Consider the following 25,172-nt stretch of genomic DNA (forward strand, 5'->3'; position numbering starts at 1 on the left):
CAGATTTGATTAATATTACCAGAGTTATGCTAAAGTCGTGTATCGGCAGAATATGAAATTACTTTTCACTCAACCCAGTATATATTTTTATAGTATAGTACTTATCCTGGTGTGATTAATTGTACAGTAAAAATCACACATAAGTATTGTCAGATCCGAGTAATATTACCAGAGTTATGTTAAAGTCGTCTATCAGCAGAATATGAAATTACTTTTTACTCAACCCAGTATATATTTTTATAGTATAGTACTTATCCTGGTGTGATTGATCGAGTAGAATGAATTTTTTTTCGGCCGTTTACGCGGGATCTTATCTCGAACATGTTTGCGCAAACGTCGTGTAGACGAACTAGGCGAACTAGAATTGTTTGTCCGAGCGGAAGCTATGCACACTGAAGTATGCACATAGCAAAACCTCTCGGTTTCGATTCTATGCACGCACGTTATGCATCCAGCCATTCAGTTTCACATGTCAACACATTTTCTCTTTGACACGGTTGCCAGACCCGATTCCTCCTCGTCTATGATCACTCGTTAGCCCGTAATTAACCGTGTTAAATGCGTTTCGCATTGCTTCTCACATTAGTCCGCCAACTCTATGTATATCGTCCTATTAAATGGCAATTCGTAAAGTTAATTCTGGCCTTAAGTAAGTAATTCTGGTCCTGCTACCAGAGGATAACTGTCGTAGTTCAAAATTGAATTTTAATCGCGTGTTGTCTATTTCTGCTTCGAAGAGAAAGATATGTACACGTACGGATAAACGCTCGTCACGCTTCCGATCATTTTTATTTTTATTCTCTTCAGCGTAAAATCATGACGTATCTAATCGATGAGAATTCGATTCAACAGAAATTTACCAAATCGGATGTCACTGCGATTGAAGACTCGTTCTTTCACTCTTCACAGTTGTTTCTGCAGTTCGGAATAAATAACGCCGTAAAAAAAAGAAGAAAAAAGAAAGAGAAAAAAACGGTAACAAGTATAAGAATATAAGAGAAGGAGGAGGGAAAGATACAATCCGGTACACGGAAAACGAGTAACCAGCAATCGGGGTTGCGAAGAAATCGGTGGCCCGATAAGGGAACTTTCTTCCCGGTCGAAGCCGGTCGGTTTTCACCGGTGTGCTCGGCGATCCTTATCGGCCGCTTGACACGTTAATTTATGTTCCGACCCTTTAACGTGTTAATTCGCGACGTCACGTGCCGCACGATTTCCACCGACGACGGAAACTTAAATTGCTGTTTCGTGTCGCAACGACACGAGAACAGAGAGAAAGAGAGAGAGAGAGAGAGAGAGAGAGAGAGAGAGAGAGAGAGAGAGATACACATGCAACGGAAGAGAGAGGAAAACCGCGTAAGGGGAAAGAGAAGCTCCGGGGCTGTGTGTGCATACATGCATAAATATGTGCGAGACGTACGTGAGCCGCGTGCGACATTTCGACGCGCTCACGTTGCTGTATGTATCAGCACGGTCAGAAAGTAGCCAATTTCGCACCCGGTGCACACCAACTCTTCCGGAGAGTGCTCGATTTTTCCTCGACCACGCCCCGGGACCTCTCTCTCCCTCTCTCGTTTCTCTGCCTGTGTTCGAAGCAGTCACCAAGCGTGGCCACGCGGGTTCAAACGAGTCGAGAATGAAAATGTTTGCCGCGGAGTGACGCGCACTCGTGACTAATGATCGTAACACTTTTCGCTGGAACTCCGTCTGATCGCGCACGACCATAAGCCACTGGAAACATTTAGTTAACTAACGCGATTCGTGCTCGACGGAGAGAGGAGCGAGCGAGTGCACGCTTAACCTTTTCGTTACTGAATTCTAATTCGCACACGTTGCGAATAAGAATTTCTCATTTTTCGCTGGGAGCTAAGTGGCACAGTTGCTTGCCCACATTTTTTTTTTTTCTTTTTTCTGCAGTAGCTTGTTCAACAAAATTGTGGCGAATCCTCCGCAAGAATATACTTTTATTTCAGTGACAATTTTTCGTGGAATAACAAGGACTTGTAATCCTTTTGTTACTGAGTATCAAAAGGATCATAATTTTGTTAATGTTAATTTTGTTAAAAAACGTAAATATTGTAATTGATGATAGAAATGACATCGCGAGAATAATAGTTAACAACATGAGTAAGAACATTGCACTAAATGGTCAAATAATTATGAGTACTGGTGTAGTTTTTTTTTTTTTCTCTTTTTATGGTAATTGGCCTCAAAGTTATACCGAGTCCTTTTTAAACATACGTGGGATCTTTTTATTCCGATAATAATCTCCAAGATAGTTATAGTAAAAAATATTCTAATGAATCGACAAGCAATTCAATTAATTCAGTCCCAGTAAGAATTTCCCATTGTTCGCGTTGAATTTATTCGAAAATTCATATCCCTTAAAAACGATGACATGGTCGCATTTGAATTCCAATTTGCAGATGTAAAACGTGGCGGAACGAGAGTGAAAAAAAGGATATCTCATTAAGATAAATTCCTCCCTATCTGCAGAAATTTAAAATCATTGTTTCCTTCTAGTTTAATGCTGGTTTACTATGTATGGAATTTTAAATAGAGTATCTTAATCGTTGGTTACAATGTCCGGCAGCTATGCACGTGCGGAATAACTGATTATTCATTCTTTACAATTCCGCGATATCCAACTTCAGTTTGAATAAAAAACCATGGTAATTCGTTGCGTAACTAACAAAGAGTTACTGAATATGACTCGACGAGACACACTTTGTATTAATGCCTTTCGAAAACATTCAATCAAGAGAATGATATGCCACATTTGAAGCAACTCTTTCCACGCCAAAATCCATGGGATCTAAAAAATAAAAAATAAATTTGTATTAATCGGAAAAAGTTAGAAGTTCTTTCCTATATATATATATATATATATATACACATCAAAAAACAAAAATATTACGCACGATGGTTTTACGTTTTTATCCAGAAATTAATTTTTACGTCAATCGTTACTTTTGCAATTGCGGATGGTACATCTTTTTTTTAAGGAATCAATGGCGGTCTAATCCAGTTAAACTAGATCGAACAAACAGTAACTTGAAGTTCGAGCGAGATCGGTCGCTCGGTTGAATCGGATCGAGTCGAAACGAGTTGGATTAAATGAAATTGAACCAAATTGCTTTGGATTGGATTAATGTGAGTTAAGTTCGAGCCGGGTTCGCGCGAGTCGTTTCGGTCTGGTCGGAATCGGGTCGGAATCGAGTTGAATCAAGTTGAAACAGATTGAAAACTTCGAGCTTCCTCAATTGCATCGAACCATTTTACCCGTTACTTTCGAAATTGTGTTTACGTAAATTTTTAAATATTATTCACAGCTTTGTATGATTGTATTAAATTAATATTAATATATTAATAGTCTTTTGTTCTTATATTAAATAAGAACATATATATATATATATAAAGTTTATTATATATATATAATATGTCCTGAACTATATGGTCAACAAGAAACTAAGTAAAAAAAGAGGGAAGCTGGTTGCCTGTTTCGTAGACAAAGTCGATAGGAGAGCTCTGATAGAAAGATTAGAGGTGAAGGTGAAGGGGAACTTAAGGAAAAGAATAACAGAAATATACAGGGAAACAGGCAACATGGTGAGAATCGAGGAGGAGAGAAGAGAATTCTGGACAACAAGAGAAGTGAGACAAGGATGCCCGCTAAGCCTAACCCTTTTTAATGCATTTTTGTCGAACTTGGAAGAGGACATGAGCAAGGTGCAGGAGGGGAGGGGTTGTGATAGGAAGAGAGAAGGTACGGACGATAGTGTACGCGGATGACATCGTGCTTGTAGCGACGACACAGAAGTGGGGATGAAGGGGATGCCGAGAAGATTTAGGAAGTATGTAGAGAGGAAAAGGCTGACTGTAAATACAGAGAAATCTAAGCTGCTGGTCTTCGAAAACGGCAGAGGAAGAGGAAGGAGAAGGAGAGAATGTAGGTGGGGGAAAGAGGAGCTGAAGGAGGTAAATGAGATGAAATATCTGGGCTATATAGTGGAAAAGAATGAAAAAGCAGAGAAACACATACGGGAAAGGATAAGAAAAACGGCGGTGGCGATAAAAAGAACGTTGGAGAAAAGTTGTTTAAGGCAGACTTCGAAAGAAGGATAAAGATGTTCGTGGCCTTAGTGGAGAGTGTGGCGATGTACGGGGCAGAAATCTGGAGCTGGAATGATGAAGGAAGGTTGGACATTATCAAGAGGAGATACATGAAGTGGATCCTAGGGTTGGACAAGGTCACATCAAACTACATCTTGAGAGAAGAGACACAAGAGGAGGAAATATAAACGAGAGCAGTGAGGAGGAGAGCGTTCAAATATGAAGAAGGAGCAAGAAGTTCAGACAAGAAGTTAGTGAGAGAAAGGATAAGGGAGATGGAAAGGCAGAGGGGGAGAGAAAAAGCTAAGTAGGTGGGAAGAAAGAAGAAGAGGATTAAGGAGGAGACTGAGAATCAGTGGATGGAAAGAGTTAGAGAGGAAGAGGAAGGAAAAACAGAGGGAGTTGCAAAGAAAGTAAAGGAAAAGGGTAGAGGAGGTGGAAGGTGTGAGCAGGAGAAGAAAGATCGAAGAGTCAAAGTGCAACGCACACTACAAGGAAATTGCAACGAAAGAAAGGCCAGAATACTTAAAGTGGAGGATGAGAAAGGAAGAAAGGAGCCTGATAGCAAGGTTCAGGTGCGGCAACGAAGTTAGAGGAGGGCAACACTGGAGAAAGGAGGAAGATAGAAGGTGCAGAATATGCAAAGAGGAAGAGGAGACATTAGGGCATGTGATAGGAAGATGTGAAAGCCACGAGAGGAGACTTCAGAGTAAAAGAAGTGCTAAGGGGAACCGGGTAAGGGCTAGAGCAGATGAAGAGAATACAGCGGGAAAGGAAAAGGAGAAACACAGAAAAGTCAAACGAACAGTTGGAGGGGTGGAGGATAGAGGGGTTGGGAGGAAAAGATATATAAAGGAGCATAGAAGGGAGAAGATTGAAGAAGAAGCAGCAAGACAATACCAAAGAAAAAGCAATAGTAGAAGACAGTAGAAAGTTTTTTTCACATTGTAGTACCTTTTACCTTTTGCTTTACTTTTACTTTTTACTTTGACTTATAGTTCCTACAAGAAGGTGAGCAAAAGATAAATTAGATCCAAAAGATAAATTAGATCCATAAGACGTAGATACTAAGGATTAACTATAGAAGTAGAAAATAATAAAGATGTAAACTCATCGTAAACCGGAAGCCATCCTAAGCCGCCTAGGCAAGGATTATATATAAATAATAAAGTAAAATAACGTCAAAATTGATCAAAATTTTGATTATATTAAATTATGATCTAAATTGAAATTGTATTAAATAAGAATATACGTATGTATTTTGAAAACTTATTTTTCACCTTCGTATCTTTTCACGTGCTCTCTGTTTTCAAAATACCGTAATCACGAAATGTTCACAAGTAAAATATTCAAGAGCAACGCAAATTTGAATAATAATATTTACGGGCACATGATCTTCATATCGAGTCGTACAGATCCGAGTAATGAACACCAAAATCGATACAAATGTAACGTATTAAACCCAAAATATCACAACGGGCAAAAATACTTGGAAAACTGTACGTCGAATTTCATTCGCCAAACATTCTGCAAAGTGGAATAACAAACATGGGCGTTAAAATCCACAACCGATGAAAATCAAAGCGGCCAATTCACCGGGTTGCCGCGAATTTGCATACGTACGTACATATTTCTAAAACTACGTCGACGAGAACACGTTTCTCACCCGCTCTCGATCGATCGAATGATTTTATTTTTCGATAGCGTTCGATCATAATACAACGAACCGAATCGGCGGGCAGAAAGATTGCATAAGCCGCGCGGCGGAGAATTTTCCGCGCAAACAGCGCGATCGTACGGAATAATTCATTTTATGTCTGTATTATACGCTCGATGATGCGGAAAGTGGCGGCGGAGGCCACGTTAGTTTTATTATCAAACGCGGTACGCTTCGATAAATACGCTTTCGCGGACTCGATTTCGCGCCCGGTACCGGAAACGATAGCTAGAGCAGTGCGTGTTGAGCGTGTGCCGACGGGGGAGAGATCACATCACGTATTTTGTAATCGTAACGAACCCCTTGTCTTGTGATTCGAATCGATTCGTGATACGAATTATGGCTCCGAGTTGAAAGGAAAAGAAAATTCGTTTTATTGAAATTTGTACAGGGTTCACTGTCTCTTGCATTATGCTTGATGCACACGTACAATCAGTGTCGAATGAATTTTATTTAAGAGACATTGCGAAGTGAAACTAACGTAATCGATGAAAATAATATTTATTTATTTATTGCGAATAAATAAGGCGCGAAGTCTGAACGAGAAAAATTGAAGAAATCCCAATATTTCGTCACTTGATCCTAACGTTCAGAGTTGAGTAGAACGTACAGTGAAAAAAAAAAAAAAAAAAAAAAAACTTGTACATCAAGTTTCAAGAGGAAATTTCAATCTTCGAATTTCAATTATAAAAGAAATTTTTCAATGTTTTCAGAGGACGTTTGAATTTTCGTAATTTTCATTGTGCTCGTATCTTCGTGTATTTTTTCATATTATACAGATTCCTTCAAATCACAGATTTGTATTTTGGAAATATTTTATACATAATGTAACTGTACACATCTGCAAATTGTGGCAGTTCGGGCGACGCTGAATAACGCGTGCGAAGAACAGGTGCGCGTTTTCGCGTGTTCACGTCTTGGAGAGAAGCGGTGACTCGATAAGACCGCTTGTAAATCGTCGCACCGCGTCAATCTGAAATAATTAATGGGCCTCTCCGGGCCTCTGGTCGCGCGACCAGAATTATCCAACGATCGATCGCCGATATCCCACTAATTTATCGCGACGCGGTCCGATGGATCCGGTAATTTTTCCTTAGCTTTCAATCGCTCCTTGCGTGAATATTGAAATTGGCCGACGATTGATAAAATTTCGAGATTAATAGCATACGTGGCGTGTTGTTGAGGTAATTTTCGAGGAGATTGATGGATTTTTGAAATTTTTCTGGTACCACCTCTATCTGGTGGGATTTGCCGCTGATCTCATTTTCACATCATTCTCCTCGTTGTTTCCTTCATTTTTTTTTAAATGTATTGAAATTCTTAGATTAATTAATGTATGTTTTTTTTTTAAATTTAATTTATTAAATGTAAATTGGGAAATTTGTCGGAAAATTGAACTGATCAATTAAATGTCTAAGTGGCTGGATTGCTCTTTTTTTAAATACAGTTAGAAGATATGTAATATACATATTTTTAATCACTTAAGACTGAGACATTCTTACATTATACATTTATGTACTACATCGTGTACTTAATATATTTACATATCGTACAAAGTATTCTCATAATCTGTCACGAAGAAAATGAATAAAATAAAAACGTTGAACCAATTTCTCTTTTAAACGCAACAGCAGTTTCAGTGTACACGAATGGGGAGGGGAACAAAAACCCCCTGTAGAAACAGGCTGCGCAACAAAAAGATTTGAAATCAATCGGGCCTAATATCCTTTGCTCATTTTTCATAGCAAGATTGGAAACTACCTTGCCGACAAAAACGCGCTCGGGTGAAATAGCTCCGCTGAAAAAGGTTCTCTGGAAAGAACGTCTAATTTGCAGCGCGCCAAACCGAGCCAGGCACTCCTCTCCTGAATAATTCAACCTGCCCTTTTAAAGCAAACGTTCGCCAGTGCTTGTAAAAAACGTTAGTGCGTCTCGTTACGAGTATCGAACGAGCATAGCGATCACGATCGACCTGCCCAACCGGAAGAACCATTACACAGCCACCATGCTGTCCTCTGCAGGCGCGACGTAACATCGTCTGTCGATCACGCGAGTCGTTTGACGGTTCTACGGTTTAACAATGTACCACAACATTGGAGATTTGTTCACATGGTGGCTCACTGATTTTCGTAGAAAATCAAATTTGAACAATTATTGTTATAAACTCTCGCGGGTATTTTTAACTAAATTTCTTCGACACTTTCTCGGCGGGATGTTTGAAATGACAGTTGTGTGACAGGAAGCATCGTTATAGAAATTTTGTAAATAATTTTTGTTATTTCGAAAAAATTCCACTCGTCAATATAAACTGATTTCAGACTTCCGCTTGAAAGATACGTGTATTTATGTTATTTTCCGCTTGGACAGAAACATTGTAGTTGTACAAATCTCTTTGTTCATGAGAATTGTAATCATTTATTTATACGTAGAATATTTTGACACGGTTGTTATAGCGTTAATAGATATTTTCATTTGTTCATTTGTATTAATAGGTTTGAACGATAAAAGTCAAGTGTCCTGGTACAACCGAATAAGAGATGTTTCTACTGTGAAAGAGGGAATAAATTTGTTTCATGAAAACCTTCGTTTTCGAGAAGATCGAGTTTAAAATTTTATCAAGCACACTATATTAGATTAGAGATTTAATCTTTAGAGAGAACCAAAACCAAAAATTGAAGAGTCAGAGAAAGAGTTTGTAATAGCAATAAAGAGCACAAGTTTTTACTTACGCACATATTTCGGAGCATTAAAAGTTTATAAAATTGTCAGTCTATAAAATTCCTGCGAAAAATTACCGCGAGAAATGATTTTCACTAGTAATATCTACTCTACTAGTAGCGTCTAGCAATTAGCCAAGTATACAAATTCAATTTCAATTAATGAAACGAATCTTGTCTCGTTTGTTTCTCCGTCTCTGTTTGTAAGACACTCGGTATGCACGTGGCATTGCAGCTGCAAAGCTGGAAAAGGCAGGTCGTTTTTGCCACAAACGTACGTCTTACGAGGATGGTCATTGGGTTATTATTCCGCGTTCGAGGCTATCCACAAGAGACCGCTGTTCTTACTATGTTCGTTTGTCGCGAATTAGCCAACCTGATTTCTCTCTCTCTCTTCTTTTTCCATCTTCTTCTCCCCCCCCCCCCCCTTCAAACTCTTTGTATTCCCCTTCGAGTCGTAGCAATTTTTCTCGTTAGTTTCATTGTCGTGGCGGGACGCGAGCATTTTAATTTAATGCCGACGGACTACGTCGACGGCGACGAAGGCAAACGACGACACAAACGTACAAACAAAGGCTGTCCGCGTTCACAACGGCTGCTGGATATTAATGTTGTGCTCTTGTTTCCTTTATACAGCCTCAAATTGGAGTGCGAGAAAACTGGCCGGTGAAAAAAATTGAGAGAGAGAGAGAGAAGCATTACGCGATGGTTGGCCAACAGGGAAAAGAACGGGGGGAGAGAAAAATGGAGAAAATGTCGGAGGATACGTTTACACACGCCGTAACTACTATCTTCTCGTTGTGCCTAGATTATGGAAATTGTGTTCTTTGCTCCTTTTTCTTTCTTTTTTTTTTAAACTCTCTTCTTCCAAGTAATCGTCGAACGAATTTTACGTCGTGTAATTAATCAAGTTTGCTTCAAGCTTTTAACGGGGAATGGGAAATTCTTTTCTGTGAACTGGAAAACCACACTGATTAACTCCGCTTTCTCTTGGTTTCTCAGTTTCTCCACGCGAATGTAAAGTTAGCTCTTTTTTTTTTCTCCAATTTCGGTGGACGAAATTCACGTTTTTTTTTTTTTTTTAATTTGCTTCTTTCCTGAAATTGCGATCAAAAAAGTTTATACGTCTCGATGTAATTTTCCTTCAACCTCTCGGCTTCGTTCCACACAGCCGCGTAGAATTCACATTCAGTTTTCAATTCGAGTTGTTGTCGCTGTTTAATTCACTTTCAGGTCCGGTTATTTCAATTTTTTAACCATTTATAGAAGCTACATAGAGGCTCGCTTCGTATCGGTTCGATACGAGGCTAATCACCGGGTTTCCCCTTTTTAATGCGACATAATGCCGCTCGTTAAATGATAATACGGCACTTTCCATTCGCGACAACGGCGAACCGTGTCGCTCCCTCGGCGTGCACTGTGCACGGATCCCTACATAAGCTGCAACGTACGCGAAGAAAAATATCGTAAAACATAATTCTTGTGTAATTGGCGCTATAACGCCGGGGAAAACCGAGAAGAATTATCTCGATGTCCGAGCTGTGTTGCTGGCCGTTGGTAAAATGCTCAGGAACACTGGTGGAAACCGCATAAACGCGGCTGGCGTACGCCTCGTACGCGTATACAGGGTGTTTCTCGCGACTGGATTACAATTTTCAACTATTGCCCAACTATTGCCCAATTTTAACCCAATTCCTTTTCCCACTGTTCTTTGATGTAAAACGTAATGATGTTCAGTCTCAAGAAATTAAATTCAAACTTTGAATTTTCGCGAACATTTCACGTGATTGCCTTTTTCTTCTAAATCGAGACCATAATTGTAAAATTACGAGCGCGTCTCGACATTATAGATAAGATAAGAGGTTAATGGTAGGACGAAGGAAAAATTGGGAAATATTTATGACACATTAGGGAATGCAAGCTTTTATTTATATATTTTATGACGAATCAAAAATGCGTCGTTGTGAATTTACATAAATTGCGTGTGAGAAATTACGAATTTGTTTGATCTAGTTCGGTGGAAAATTCGGAAATGGAAGAATCAAGAAAAATTTCTCGGTGAAGAAAAATCGAGGCTCGTAATTTGGATGATCAATTGAAAATATTTCGCAAATTTTTCAATCGTTATAGTTTACGACCAATTTTACAAAATCAGAGTTCAACGTATACCCTTCAAATCAATCAGTTGAAAAAGCGAACGTTGATTCGTAAAAGATACAATTCCGTTTAAGAAAAAAAAAGAAAAAGAAGATTAAAATCTTTTTTTTTTCGAGAATGGGAAACTCGCGGCGGTCTGAAATCATTAAATTTTGATCCACCGTGTTTTCAACGGTTGCGCGAGACACACCCTGTATACACGCCAACACGTTTACTGCAAGGTTTTTGCATACGGTGTTACGCGGCGCACTCAACTATTACGAGCACATATTTATTATACGCAACGGCGGGGGAGGGGTGCAATTTCGCAGGGACCCGGACCAGAGGCAGGTCTATTTCGCTGTCAGGCCGGTAAACAAAAATATGACGCGGTCCTGTTGCCGTTAAAAAATTACTTCCGCCATAAAAGAGACCTTATATGCGGTTGGTCGCGTCGTTCCGCGACGTATTGTTACACCGAGCGGATCAATGGAAATTAATTTTCCATTTAACGCCCTATTATTTTCGCCGAGAGCAATAACGCCCCTGCCGCGCGCCGATAAAGATCGATTCTAACCCCTCCTCCTCGTCGATGAAAAATCAACGTCCGCGAGCCCTGTCCCCCTCGTGACCGCGCTTATGGGCTCCAGCTTGTTTTTGATTGGCAATTCAATGTTTTATCCGCTCGAGTTTCTCTTGTCACGTTGTGCCCCCCTTCCCTCCTTTTTTTTTTTTTTTTAGTTTTGATCATAATGTGAAGAGAAAAGATTTTGTAACAAACTGTGTATTCTGCATTCCATGAAACGAACGAGAAGTAGAAAATGTTTGGAGGGGTTACCTTTCAGATATTTCGAATTTTTTTGCGATTTCTTTAACCCTTTTGATGATCAGTTCGTACAAGAATATTTGTAATTATGTAACTAGTAATGTAAATAAACGCACTCTTGATTTGCCATGCGCAAAACTTTATTCGTACCAAATATTTTGGATTTCTTTCGCAATTTTAAGTACTCGTTAAAGTTAAATTTGAGTTTGATGTTAAAAGTCATTGAGATTGCGTGGTAGATTAGCCTGAAATAGTGTTCGATTAATTGACCGAGAAGTACAAACGTAAAAAAGAATTGTGTTTTAGATGAAATTTAAACGAAAATGTATAAAATGTAAAATGAAATTTTAAATGAAAAGAATTGTGTCTCGCGATTGTGCATGTATCTCGAAATTTAAATTGAGGACTATTCAAATTAAATAAAAACCAAGTTACGAATGATTTGATGTAGAAAGCGAAAGCACAATGATACGAGGTTGTTTCTGAGTCAGGAGCAGCGTTGTCGATGGTCAGTTACGCGAAATCCGTGTCCATTATTTCATTATTCGAACAAAAAGCCGACATCGTTGAATTTATCATATTAATCTTTTACTAGTCACAGGTAGCAATCATCGATTGTCAGATAAATGACTAATATTTCCATAATGAAGCATTCTCAAGGCACAGCTACTTACGTACATATATTCAAAGGCAATTTGTACCGTTCATGGAAAAAATTCTTCCAATCGGAAAGAGCAGATCATTTAGATAACAATAATTCATACGCGTTTCACTTCCATTCTAGTTGAATTGTTTCGCTTCGTTCGATCGAGTTACGTTTTATAATTTCAGAATGTTCCATTCACATCTTACATCTCGCATAATTGCAAATATCATTGATTTCGTCGCGGGAAATGTAGGATACAACACGAACGAAATAATTTATTTACAACATTAAACAACTTGATCGAAACTTTCGGGTTTCGGAGACCTGCACCAGAGAGTTAATACTCCGAGCGAATCTCGGTAGATACGTATCAACGGGCCAATAATTTCCTCCGGATTCGATTTACACGAACGAAATAAATTCCTTCCCAGCGATTCCATGAAATATTCACGCAATTGCACCGCTTCCGATTACGCGATTCAAGAAAAGGTAGTCCCGATTTCGATCGTTTCACACTAAGGCAAGAAAATCTGTGATATATATACAGGGTGTCTTTCGTAACTTGTGGGTTCCCACTTCGGGAGCTGATTGTACGTCTAAAAGTAATGAAAAAAAAGTCATATAAATATATGTCCTATATCTGTCTTCATTTTATGAGATATAATGAATTTTCCGTTTTAATTACTTTCACAAAAAATGCTCAAAATGACCACCTTGCATTTGAAGACAAGCCTGCACGCGTCTTGTCATTCATCTGGTTACTCTCTCTATCGTTCCTGGTGTTTCTCGAATTTGTCGGAAGTCTTGCTCTATTCTATTTCGTAGTATTTCAGCATTTACAATCGATGCTTACAATCCATTTATTTGCAAAGTGTTGATTTAAAAATTGCCTAGCCACTCGGCTAAAATACGGCAGAGCTCCATCATGCATAAACCACGTACGAAAGTCTAATATCGACTGGAACTTCCTCTAATATTTCGTGTAAACGCGTGCTCAAAAAGTCAACGTACTTTGTGCCAGTTAGTTTCCCATCAAGAAAAAAAGATCGAATTAAAAATTTATCAATTTTTCCTCCCCATACGTTTAAACTAAACTGGTGTTGATGTCTTGAATGCACAATAACATGTGGCTTTTCTTCATCCCAATTATGATTATTATGAAAATTGAGTATACCATCGCTGGTAAAACTAGCTTACTAGAGTTTGCTCTGTTTATAAAATTCATGATATCTCATAAACGAAGACAGACAGGACATATATTTATATGACTTTTTCTCATTATTTTTAGGCGTACAATCAGCTCCCACAAGTTACGAAACACCCTGTATATATTTTACAATTGGCCACAGTGTGTAACTGTTATCGATGTTTGTTACGGTTGCACTGATTGCGTGTTTTTAATGGCTTGGTTCCGCAATATCTTCGCTCGTGGAACGTGACTAAAGCGGAAAATCGATCTCTCGGGACTTGAAAATAAAACAGGAAAAAGAAAAAAAAGAAAGGAGAAAGAAGATTAAAGGAACGAGCACAGGCGTGAAAAAATTGCACGTTGATGTATCTGGCGAACATTAATGACGTTACAAACCTGTTTCGCACACGATCACGTTCTCCACTTGTTACGGAGACTGACGTCGAGTATCTCGATCCGCATCGATGGTCCGACCAACGCGTGTAAATCCATTTGACAGTATCCTCTCTGGTCTTATTATACGAGCCTCTGAGAAGTCAAACTCAATCAACCTCGTGTTTTATTGGTTTCTTAATTTCATTAGGCAAACGGAGGTTTTTCATATATTCAATTTTTTTCACGAAACAAATGATTTATAATGCGTGCATCGGTGAAGAGCACGATTGGACCAATAAGGGCGAAGAGCGGTCGATAATTGAAATCGTTACAGCTCTAAAGGAAAATTGTTTGCATTTCCAATTTGACGATGGTCAGTTCGTTTTTTCTAAAAAAAAAAAAAAAAAAATGATTTTACGTGATGTAAAACGAGGATAATGGTAAAAGTGAGGATAGTCAGTTCAAACATCTCTGGAAACGTTGAAAAAATCTTTCTCGAAAATTCAAACATCTCTGGAAACGTTGAAAAAATCTTTTCCCTGATTAGATTCACCGTTTTGAAGAATGAGTCGGCTCCTTAAAATTTACTGCACAAATTTCTTTTTCAGCGTTTTATCCCAACTTTGATTTAACGCCAAAGATTGAAAGAATCCAAGCATTTCCTTGTTTAATCCTGATGTTCAGAGTTCAATAAAATGGCGGAGGAAAGGAATCGTACAGTAGATTGCAAAGATGAGATTTCTCGTACAGTAGATTGCAAAAATTTTTTCTCGTTTTTTTTTTGAGGCGTTTGAATTTTTATAATTTTCGATAGGGTAAAATCATCTTTAGGGAAAACGAATTCAATTTTAAAACGAGACCAAGCAGATTTTTTTTTTTTTTTTTACAAAGTTACAATTACAATTTAAATTATCTACAATTTTTCGTCGTTATCGGTTCAGTTGTGCTCTTCGCTGTATTCAATTTAATTTAATAATTTATTCAATATACCATAAATAGTTTTCACGATTGAAATATTTCACTGTACAAATATCCGGTCGTTATCCCAAAAACAATCTTATGGCATTTGTACACATTTTTTTACACGCGATTTTATTTCTTTCATACACATTTACTAATGTTTTCTTGCTTGTTTTGTCCAGTATTAAATTAGAATTGGAGAAACTCGCCCAGGAGAAGACGGAGATGCAGCGCCACTACGTTATGGTGAGTCAAAATGACAATAACGGAAGAAAATTTCTATCTGCTCTGTGCTATAGTAGAGCACAGAGAAGAGTCTCTTTCTGGAGTCTGTGAAAATTTTTTCCTCCAAAGTTTTTGCCATTGTTATTCATTTTATCGCGAGAGAATCGAAGAGAGCGTGCTGCTTTCTTTCCAGTCACCGATCACCTCGACCTATCTCAGTAAATCTCTCGGTTCAAATTGCGCGTGATTTTATAACACGTAACACTTTACTGCCTGAACTCGTGCTAGGATCTGACATTAAAATCGCAACGTTCGTGTTTCGAGTAACCACTTGGGATACCAGTGTTTCGCGAAACTCCTGTGTAATGTTTTGCCAACGTGGCTTTGCGTAGTCGTGAGAATTCCATAAACGGTGTGGCGTAACGCGTTAAGAATTATCACGGAAATGAACGAACACCGGATTATTATTCACGGATGGAAAATTGTTACCTACGTACAGTACACAATGTCGCGCGTTATTTTCGTTTCATAAATCCTAGTTGAGAGGTAATGGCTTGAAAAATAATTCTTCGAATTTACAGTCGAGTCGTCAGTTGTTGTGTTTCCTTTCTGAAATAATTAAAGAAAAAAAAAAAAAAAAAAATGACACGATTAAGAAAATTCGTAGGCGTTACAATTCGTATCGTCGATATTGTTTTACGACGTTTCACGGCGTTTGCTAATGCCAGCGGCAATAACAGCAGCTTCTCCATCTGAGTTTAACGACTAACTTAGTCGCTTAATTCCCCTCGTTCTCTCGGAAATTGCGCGAGAGAGGGGTTTCATAAATAACCACTTCTTTTAAATCCGGTAGCGCGGCCGCGCTCCTTTCTGCCCAGTTAATCACACCAATCTCCAGAATATTTAACCTTCTCGCTACGGTGTTATCCGGTTGGAAATTGCTCGTACACTCTTCTCGCCAGGAAGACGTTAATAACATGCGCTCTCGTACTTTTAGCCGGTTCTTCGAAATCACGAGAGAAAAAAAGAACAAAAAAAAACTACGCGAAAGGCGGCGCGAGCGACGGGAATCCCCGTGAGAGAAACGAAACTGTTTTCTGCGAAATAATAATCTCTCGTTGTGTTCCTTTCACTTTTTAATTAAATTTGGTCGCCGATTAAAATTATTCGTCAACGAGCGATGAATCACTTTCTTTGACTGTAATTTTTGACAGTTTTATTTACTTGTTACGTAATAATAAAAAATGTTCCGCAAATCAAATAATTATTAAAATAAAATAAATAAATAAAAATGATCTTTTTAAATGAAATTTTCGTCCCGCCGTAGAAATTTTCGTTTTTTTCCTCGATAAAGAGTGCTTTCTGCCTGTGTTAGAACTTTCCTCGCACGGTTCCTGGCCTAAGTTTGAGAACCTTACACCTCTCGAATTCACTTGTTTATAATTCACACTCTTGTTCATTTCACGCTCGATTAATTTTACGACTCTCTCGTACGAGTGTTGGTACTCTTCGGGAACTATCAAAGCTTCGAGTGTGCTATTACTTAAACGCAATGCGAGCATGACTCTGGCAAGAGAAAAAAGGGGAGATATTTCGCAGTACACGAAAATATTTGACACAACTTTCGTGAATGATTCATTCTATAGTTTCATTCATACTTTTTGCACGAGCGCACATTTTTAGCACGCAGGTCACCGAGGTATTTAAATCAATCGATTTTATTAACGAGTCTTGATATTTCTACTCGACATTTGTTATCGTGGCATTAATCTTTTTTAATATTTCTATAATTAATATCATCGGTTCATTAATAAATCTCGATGTAATTCGATTTAACACGTAATAATACGCATAAGCTTTTGTTAATATTTGGTGATTTTTCATTTCAAAGCCCGGACTGTCGATTTCGAAACAGTTTATTGAAAAATTCACAACTGCAAGAACACGTAATTTCCAGATTTAAAATCGAACACATAGTGATTCGTTATTTCTGTCGGTTATCAGTTCGTTAATAAATCTCGATATTTCGACGAAATTTGATTTGACACGCATTGCCTTTTTATTAATATTTTGCAATTTTCGTACATACACATGTATACTCTTTCCAAATTACGGTACTGCCGATTTTTGTGACCCAACTTGTTGAAAAATTCACAACTGCAAGAACACCTTAAACGTCTGCGTAATTTTACATTCGTAGGGACATAAATTTTGGACACGTAGATACCCGCAGTGTAGTGCTTTCAAAATGTTGCATCGAATACCAATCACTGTACATCTTCAGCGAATAAGCACCGAACAATCGCTCGCAACAGCAAGAAAGTTGAAAGCAAATCGTTACCGAGAACAAATATCGGACGAATATCGATCGTCTACGCTAGAGCAAGATTTTAATGAAAGAAACAGTGGCACGACCTCGCCTGGCCATTCAATCCAGTCCTCCTCTCGCGTATTTCTCCGCGTTGACTGCTGTCGTCTTCTCCTTTTCAGTCGGCCGCGCCGCGCCGCGTCTTTACTTTCGCCCGTAGATCTTCATTATTGCGTCGCAACGTCACCGGCCGTGTATATGCGTCTTCATTAGCGGCAGGATGGAACGCGCATCCAACCGAGAGGAGGTCGCCGGGTCGCTGAAGAACGCCTTTGAATTTACGCGCCGCGCGTCTGCGCGCTTTGCCTCTCTCCGATCGAGCGATACGGCGCGGTTCTTCGGCGCGCGTGGGTGGTTGATTGGCCGTCACGAACAAGTTTTTACACTCGCAGGTTCTTCCGAATGAAACGACGAGGTTTTACAACCTTGAAACCAATTTTTTCTTTCTCTTTTTCTTTTTTTTTTTTTTTTTCGTCTAGGGAAATAATTTTTTCGTTGAGGAGAACTGCGAATTTGTGAATTTCTTGTTCAGTTCGATGTGATTCTGTGTTTTTTTAACACTCTCGTAACGTACGCCTACGTTATTTCAAATTCTTTAGCAGAGTATTTCAAAATTGGCGCCACTTGCAGCCACAATGTTAAATTGTCACTGTGTTTTCATTTATATATCAAGTTGTTAACAAATACCGCACAAATTGTTCTGCAAAATAAACATGTGCAAATGTTACTGTAAGTTGATGTGAATTTCATTTGTATCTGTAAATTCTATCATATTTATTTTACTAAAGGAAAAATAGTTTTTCTACACGCATTTGTTTGATGTTTAATTTTCTAAAACTTTGAACAACAAACGACCGCAAGTATCATACTGAGATGTAATATTTCTTACATTCACGTACCTACAAATAGCAGAATCTTGCCGTACTCAGCTACAGACTTTTGGAAATTATATTCCGTATTCAGCTATACAGTTTTGTCCGGCTATCGCCCGTCACGAAAGTGTTAATATGGTATTTATTTGATTTTCGATGTGACAATATTTCTTCCATAGTGATTAGAAAAGGAATTGTTGAATAGTTTCATCTTCCGGATGTTTACAAAATAAAACATATGACATTTGCACGTGCTGTATTTTCCAACGAAGCGTTGTATCAAATTTTTATAGTTGTGTGAAAATACTATCGAGAAACGAATCGTGTAATAACACGTATCAACATTATCTATGTATTTAGCTTGTCTCTCGAACTAAATTCAGTCGAAATTTCAGAGATGGGTATACGTATAACCCGTATATTTGGTAGAAATAGATGAATTTGACCCTTACGTGAAATTTGGCTCTGCAACGGACACTGTGATTAACATATTCTCTGACCTAGTTAAAGAAAACACAGTCTTGTTATTTATAAAGCTACTGATCCTCAATTAGTTGCGTACCTTTGTCACAAACAGTTTCTTTCTGTACGTTCAGTTCTCTACTTAAAAGAAAACGAGACAGAAACTAGAACAGTTCATTTATCTAAAAGAATATTCGTATTCTAAAAAAATATTCGAAAGCCAAGACGTTGCGTTGTTCGTCAAATGCGTAGAAATAATTTTCATCAGCGAGAAACGATCAATCAACAGAAAATGAAAGAAACAGAGGTGGAGAAGTACAGAAGTAATTCACAGATAGAATGACACGTATGGTGATTTATATAAAGCGAACAGGTGACTAACGTATTGAAATTGGCTGATCGAGGAACTTCGTTCTTGTTATTTATAAAACTACCAGACGATTAGTCAACTGAATTGAACGACTTTATTAGAAACAATTTCATTGTACGCTTTTAACTCTCTAGTTGGACAAGAAAACGATAGAAACTATAAAACACGATAGTTTAGTAGCTCACTACCTAAGAAATGTTCGTATACAAAAAAGATTCACGACGTCATTCGTTCGTTAAGTGCGCAAGAAATAATAATTTCTGTCAACGAGAGACGATTGATGGGCAGAAACTGAAGTGAGTACAGAAGAAATTCACAGGGACGATGGAACGACACGAACGTGACGATTTGCATAACGCGAACGAAAGACCTCTCCGACGCATTATCGTCCAAAGACACGCTAAACGTCAATGGACGGTCACGTGTTAATTCACCTGCACACGAAACGTGTTCAGTCATGTGATGACTGACTCCGGAATTCGTGCATGGAATGGCAATTAAATCGTGGTCGCGAGGCTATAAAGAAAAAGACGAGAGAACGAATGAGAGAGAGAGAGAAGAGAAAAAAAGAGGAAGAAAAGGACAAACAGAAGCTGAAGAGAGTTTATTGTCTTTCGTCGACATTGCGGTTATCGTGGACGCGCGGTAATTTATAGGCCACACTTCGCGGTCGCGTTCGATGCAAATCACTTCATATAAAATGCACGTCGGTTGCTTGCCAGTGGACGTGGCACTTCCGCCGATTCACGCAGCACGAAGATTAATCGCGTGATCGCGCGCACCAGCTTGTACCCGGACGACGTTGTTGCTTCTCCGATCGATTCGTCGGTCGATCCTCTTTTTTTTCTTTCTCTTCGAGTTTGATTTCTTTGTCTTTCTGATTTGATTTTCAATCTGACGATTCTGACCGATTGACAATTTCGTGAATGCGAGTTGATCTAGTAACGTTATATGTAGTTCGGTCTGTCCTTTTAGTTTAAAGTATAAACTTTTTTTTTGTATTTAAAATTCAGCACGATCGAGACCAAATTTTCTGAATTTAGCTTAGAGAATTGTGTATTATATTTTTATGCCGAGTTACGGGAAATCTTGAAGCACGAAAATATCCACTGTTACCTTGCGATAACAATTAATAAGCAAGGCGATTTTCTAACATGCAGAAAAATCCAAGGTCGAGCGATGATTTGTAAATTACAGAGTTCTTCATCAGTTTTCTGATGTCGATGAGTACGAAAATCAAGAGGTTTGATTCTGGATTGATCTCACGAGACGAGGAAGAAAATCGCGGCAGTGTATAAACACGTATAAAAGGACAAATGGAGAAGGAGCGGAGCAGGAAACTAAATATAATATAAAGTTCCGGAGGAGTCAATGCACCGCGTTAGCGAAACTGCGCGCTAGCCAGACGATCTCTTCGCGCTCGTAAAAGTTCACGAGTTCGACAATTACATGAAAAGAGTCGTAAAATCGTAATACTACCGGCCTGTGCTATGTCGTCTAACGAGCGTATTCTACCACGACGTCCAACATCGTTTTCACGCACACGCCTCTATCTGTCCCGTGCACGCATCGGGAACAAATTCACCGATTTCTAAACTGGCGCTAGTGTCACGGTGGTCGAAGGAAGATCACTTCAGAAAAAAAAAAAAAAAATATTGATCAGGACACCGGCATTAAACGATCACCCAATGTAACGTATTTTTGACAACGATGTAACGGAAAGCGTGATTGTTCCACCGCACGCGATTTGTTAAATAATTAAAGTATTGAAGGGGGATTTAAGTAACTATGGTATCTATATATTTACATACTATTTACAATTAGTGCGAGGATGGAGGAAGGATGTAAGGATATTCGGAATAGAACGGATATAGGATGGTGGGTAAGGTGAGGAAAGGTTGTGCGTTTTCGTCTCATGATTAGGGCTGATGGCAGCGACCCCTTACGCTTGTTATAACTACTCGCCAGGCTGGATGGTCACCCATCCTAGCGGTGTTCCGCACTCTGTTTGCTTAACGTTGAAGATCTCTAGAAGACTTCGACGCTAGGCGTACAGTCACTTGCGGCTTGTACGAGTCTTGTACTCGAGGGACTATAGGCCGCTACAGTATAATTGTGTAATATAATGTAGTATAAAAGTATAATAATGTAGTTAAAGTGTAACGTTAAATAATTAAAGTAATTAGCCACGTAATACTGAATATGAAAATACTAAGAGGCTCGGCACAATAATACCACAAGGCACAAAAAGAAGTTCTACATAAGAGACTCGACTGAACTGTCTAGGCTTCTTACGCAAGGTGTCATCTTGGAAGTTTTCTCAGAAAATAAGCAGATAATTTTGGTCGTGATACTAACGACTGAGAGAGAAGCGAAAAGAAGAAGGAAAAGAAACGAAAGACGGAGAAGGATTAAAAATAAAGATACTAATTGTAAGAGGTGAAGGACGCGAATGGAGGAAACGCGGGAACGTCATCGAACGAGTGGTAGCGGTTACGGTGGAAAAGTCAACTGGCGGCGGAAATGCGAAGCGTTTATATACTCTGGGAATATAAAACATCTCGGCCACTTGCGCTCGCGGTGCATGAACACGAAAGCCTTTAAAAAACCAGCTGCGGATGGCACCAGCTGGAAAAGGAAGGGTAATTCGTAGGTAAAAAGAGGAACCGTGTCGCGTCACCGGGCACGCGCGATATCCGCCGCAGGATTAAATTCAACGCGGTGATTCTTTCTCCTGCTAACTCGTTTTTATGATGCACGTTGCAGCACCATGAATATCATACGCAAGGGGTTGGGATTTCATCCAAATGTTGAGATTTCGGGAAGGAATAACGGGACTGAACTAACGTTGACTTCACGTGAATAAATATTTCGTTTCGACAGTGTCGTTGATATCTGCATCGAAATATCGATACTTGATTCTGTCTTAATTTCTTAGTCTCGTTGTATCAGGTGTATTCATGAGTAATCAATTGTTTTTGTTACATTTTTGTTACTTGCTCGTTAGTTGCGTATCGACCGTACAATGTGAGAAAATGTTTTTCTTTATGTTGTTTCCATAGAAAGAACCTAGTTGGCTAATTATTGCGGAGAATTTAAAATTTTCTTAATTAATTTACCTGCAGTAAAATGATGGACTTTATACTTCGTGAGTAACACTCGTAATTGCGTACTAATTATTAATATTAGTCAATTGATGAATAGTAATATTACAGGTAATATTAATAGAAGTTTAATACTAAGTAATGATTAATATTAATAGAAATATCTAGGAACGATGTAAATGATAAGTTTATCATTTCTTAACAATTTCTATCCAGTGATGTCATACCGGCGAGTTCAAAAGAAAAGGAAAGCGACGAATCATTGTATACGGTTCGGTCACTCGTTACGGTCCGCGCAACCAGTTGCCAGCGCAAGGGGGTTAAGTTTCGCAAGCATACCACCGTTGTGGACGCTGCGTTTAGCCGATCGGTGGACATACATAGAAATTATACAACGTAACGTAGAAAGAGAGTGGCGACGCCAGTGGGTCGCATCAGTGCGAGGGATGATGATCGACAGAAGAGGATCTTTCTCCAGGAACAGATGTAACGCGCATACATACATAGAGCGAGAGATACATTATCGTGGGCTGATAATGAGTAGGTCCGATGTAGCAGCTGAATCATTCTAATTACGCTCTGGCGTGCAAACCGCCATCGATTCATTAGGAGAGAGAGAGAGAGAGAGAGAGAGAGAGAGAGAGAGAGGAGCGTTAGCTAGCGCGTTCACGAGTCACTCGATACGTCAGAATGGCGAACGGGCGCGTATGTCCGACAAGTGTGTTGTTATACCTGTTGCTACGAGTGCACCAGCACCAGAGCGCGAACGAACGCGCGCCAATACAATAAATTCTTGTTGCGTCAATGATTAATCGTGAATGACAAAACGCTGTAATACGATACACCGTATGTCCACCGGTAATAACAAATGACCGCCGACCGGGGCAACGGTTCGATCGTGTTCGCCGATTCGTGCGCGGCGAGTACATTTTTCTCGCGATTCATCGCCGCGTTCAATCGCCCGTTGACAAACGAAGCGGGCTCACTCGCGCCTGGAGTTGACTGTCGACTCTCGTTTTCTGAACGAGCGATAGAGAGATGAACTTGGCAACGCAAGATAGATAGAGTTACGGGAATGTAAGGGTTAAATTGGGTACGTAATGTATTTAGCTTCGTGACAAAAAATCGGATGGCTAGGAGAACTTCGCACAAGGCTAAGTCTTATAATTGAAACTGTGTTTGAAAGAAATTGGCAAAATAAAATTTTCTGAAGATATATGCAAATATATCAGTTTTGCCAATTATAAAATTTTTGTTTTTTTTTTAGTTAACAAATAGTGAAAACAATTATTTTTAACAAATTTGACAAATGTAAAGGTATTCTATTTTTGGTCTGTTTTATAAAAAATTATGTTGATCATTAGTTTAGTATTTATAAAAAGTTGGAATTATTGAAAAGTGAGGATCTCTTGCTGCGAAGAAACAGAAAAAAAAAAAAGAGTCGAGAATTATAGAGGATAGTGATATGGAATGTGACAAGACGTGAAATGAATATAAAACTGAGCGATAATATATTTGATAAAATTAACGAGGAAACTTACTAGGAAGATCATAATAATAAAAGTGAAAGTGAGCAACAGTGAGGATACTGGAAGATGGAAAGAATTCTTTTCGAAGGCAATCCAAACCTCCAAAAATATAAATTTTGAAACAAATTCTTTTCGATTTTACTTACACCTTCTTTTCATTATGCATAACACACACATAATGTGCAAACAGTCGTAATAAAAATATTCTGAAGAGCCACTTATACAGGGTGTTCTATTTCATTTGCAATCTCTTATCGTTCAGACATCCTGTTAAAAATATTTTCTTAACGCAAACGAAAAATATTTTCTCGCTTCTTCAGACCGTCTTCAAAATAATCTTCCATTCCAAATTATTGTTTCCAACCGCTAAGCATTGCGAAACCACTCGATGATCGTCAGATCGAGTCCATCCCTCGAGACCGCACAAGCGTCACGGGCCAGTGAAATTTCACTCGCTCAGGAGGGTTCGCGTGTCGCAACGATTGCATAAAATTCGCGTGACAGTGTTAGCCAGCTGTTAGCGGTGTTAACGGCCCGTGCTCCGTGGTCGTTCGCGTCGTCACGATTCTATTAACCGGCCGTCGTAATCCAGCCCGCGAAGTCCACGGCGATATTCGACGCCTCGAGCGCGCATGAATCGTTTCGTTTAGAATTTAACGGGACACTTTCGACGGGCCATCAAACGGACGCGCAACCGTACAAGACTTTACAGCCATCTGCGTTTTGTTGCTCCTTTCGTTTTTTACGAGGACACGATCCCAGCGTGTCAAGTCTAGTTCCAATTTCCTATAAACGTGTCTCACGTGTGCAAGTGTGTGTTTTTATCTTCGCGCTCGATGCGAATAGAAAGTGGTCGTCATTTGGTTCTGACTGATTCGCATCCGTTGGGAAGTCGAACGTCATCCTTCGTCACCGACACATCGCTGAAAGAACTCTCTCTCTCTCTCTCTCTCTCTCTCCCAAGATACAGCGATAAACGACGCGTCTTTCCAACGATACTCAAACAGTGTCACGCGATAGTAATCCGGAGAGGGTCATGCTCGAACGAGATGTAGTCGCGTGTGCATCTACCGGGCCAAGATTTTGAGTGTTTTCCTTGATTAAATCAAAGAGAGAATGAGGGAGAGAGAAAGAGACCGATCGGGACCAAATCGAGGGCAAAATTTGCAAGTCGTGCGCGAGAACAATTCAACAAAAAGATAGAGAGAGAACAAGAGAGAACAAGATAGAGAGGTGCTTTATGTAAGGGTGTGCTCACAACAGGGGCCGGTTGCATCGAGGATAGAGGAAGATAAAAAGGGGGATAAGGGCTCGTGAAAGGGACGGGACAGCGGAGATGATCGCGAGGGTCCATTAGTCTTGCGTATCTCGTCACGGTGCAGATACCGATCGCGATCGATATCGGTCGTTTATTCGAGAATGAAAGCGCCGACTCGTTTCCAGAACCAAAGGGATTACGCGATTCCGAGGGTCGTGGCGTCGCCAGCCAGCCAGCCAGCCAGCCAGCCAGCCAGCCCCCCGTACATTTTCTCGGTTCGTTTCGCGATTCCTCTTCCTTCTTTT

General features: G+C 39.4%; 1 protein-coding gene across 3 annotated transcripts in view; it reads left to right on the forward strand.

Moving 5' to 3' along the window:
- Positions 1–25,172, forward strand: part of LOC122537828 (protein groucho-like) — a 171,720-nt gene that overhangs the window by 48,932 nt on the left and 97,616 nt on the right. For all 3 annotated transcript variants that reach the window (XM_043671429.1, XM_043671430.1, XM_043671428.1), the window contains exon 3: positions 14,862–14,925. In XM_043671429.1, the coding sequence (XP_043527364.1) occupies positions 14,862–14,925 (64 nt within the window). The remainder of the gene's footprint in view (positions 1–14,861; positions 14,926–25,172) is intronic.

Source organism: Frieseomelitta varia, unplaced genomic scaffold (assembly GCF_011392965.1).
Source record: "Frieseomelitta varia isolate USP_RPSP 00005682 unplaced genomic scaffold, Fvar_1.2 scaffold_933, whole genome shotgun sequence".
Classification (NCBI taxonomy): domain Eukaryota; kingdom Metazoa; phylum Arthropoda; class Insecta; order Hymenoptera; family Apidae; genus Frieseomelitta; species Frieseomelitta varia.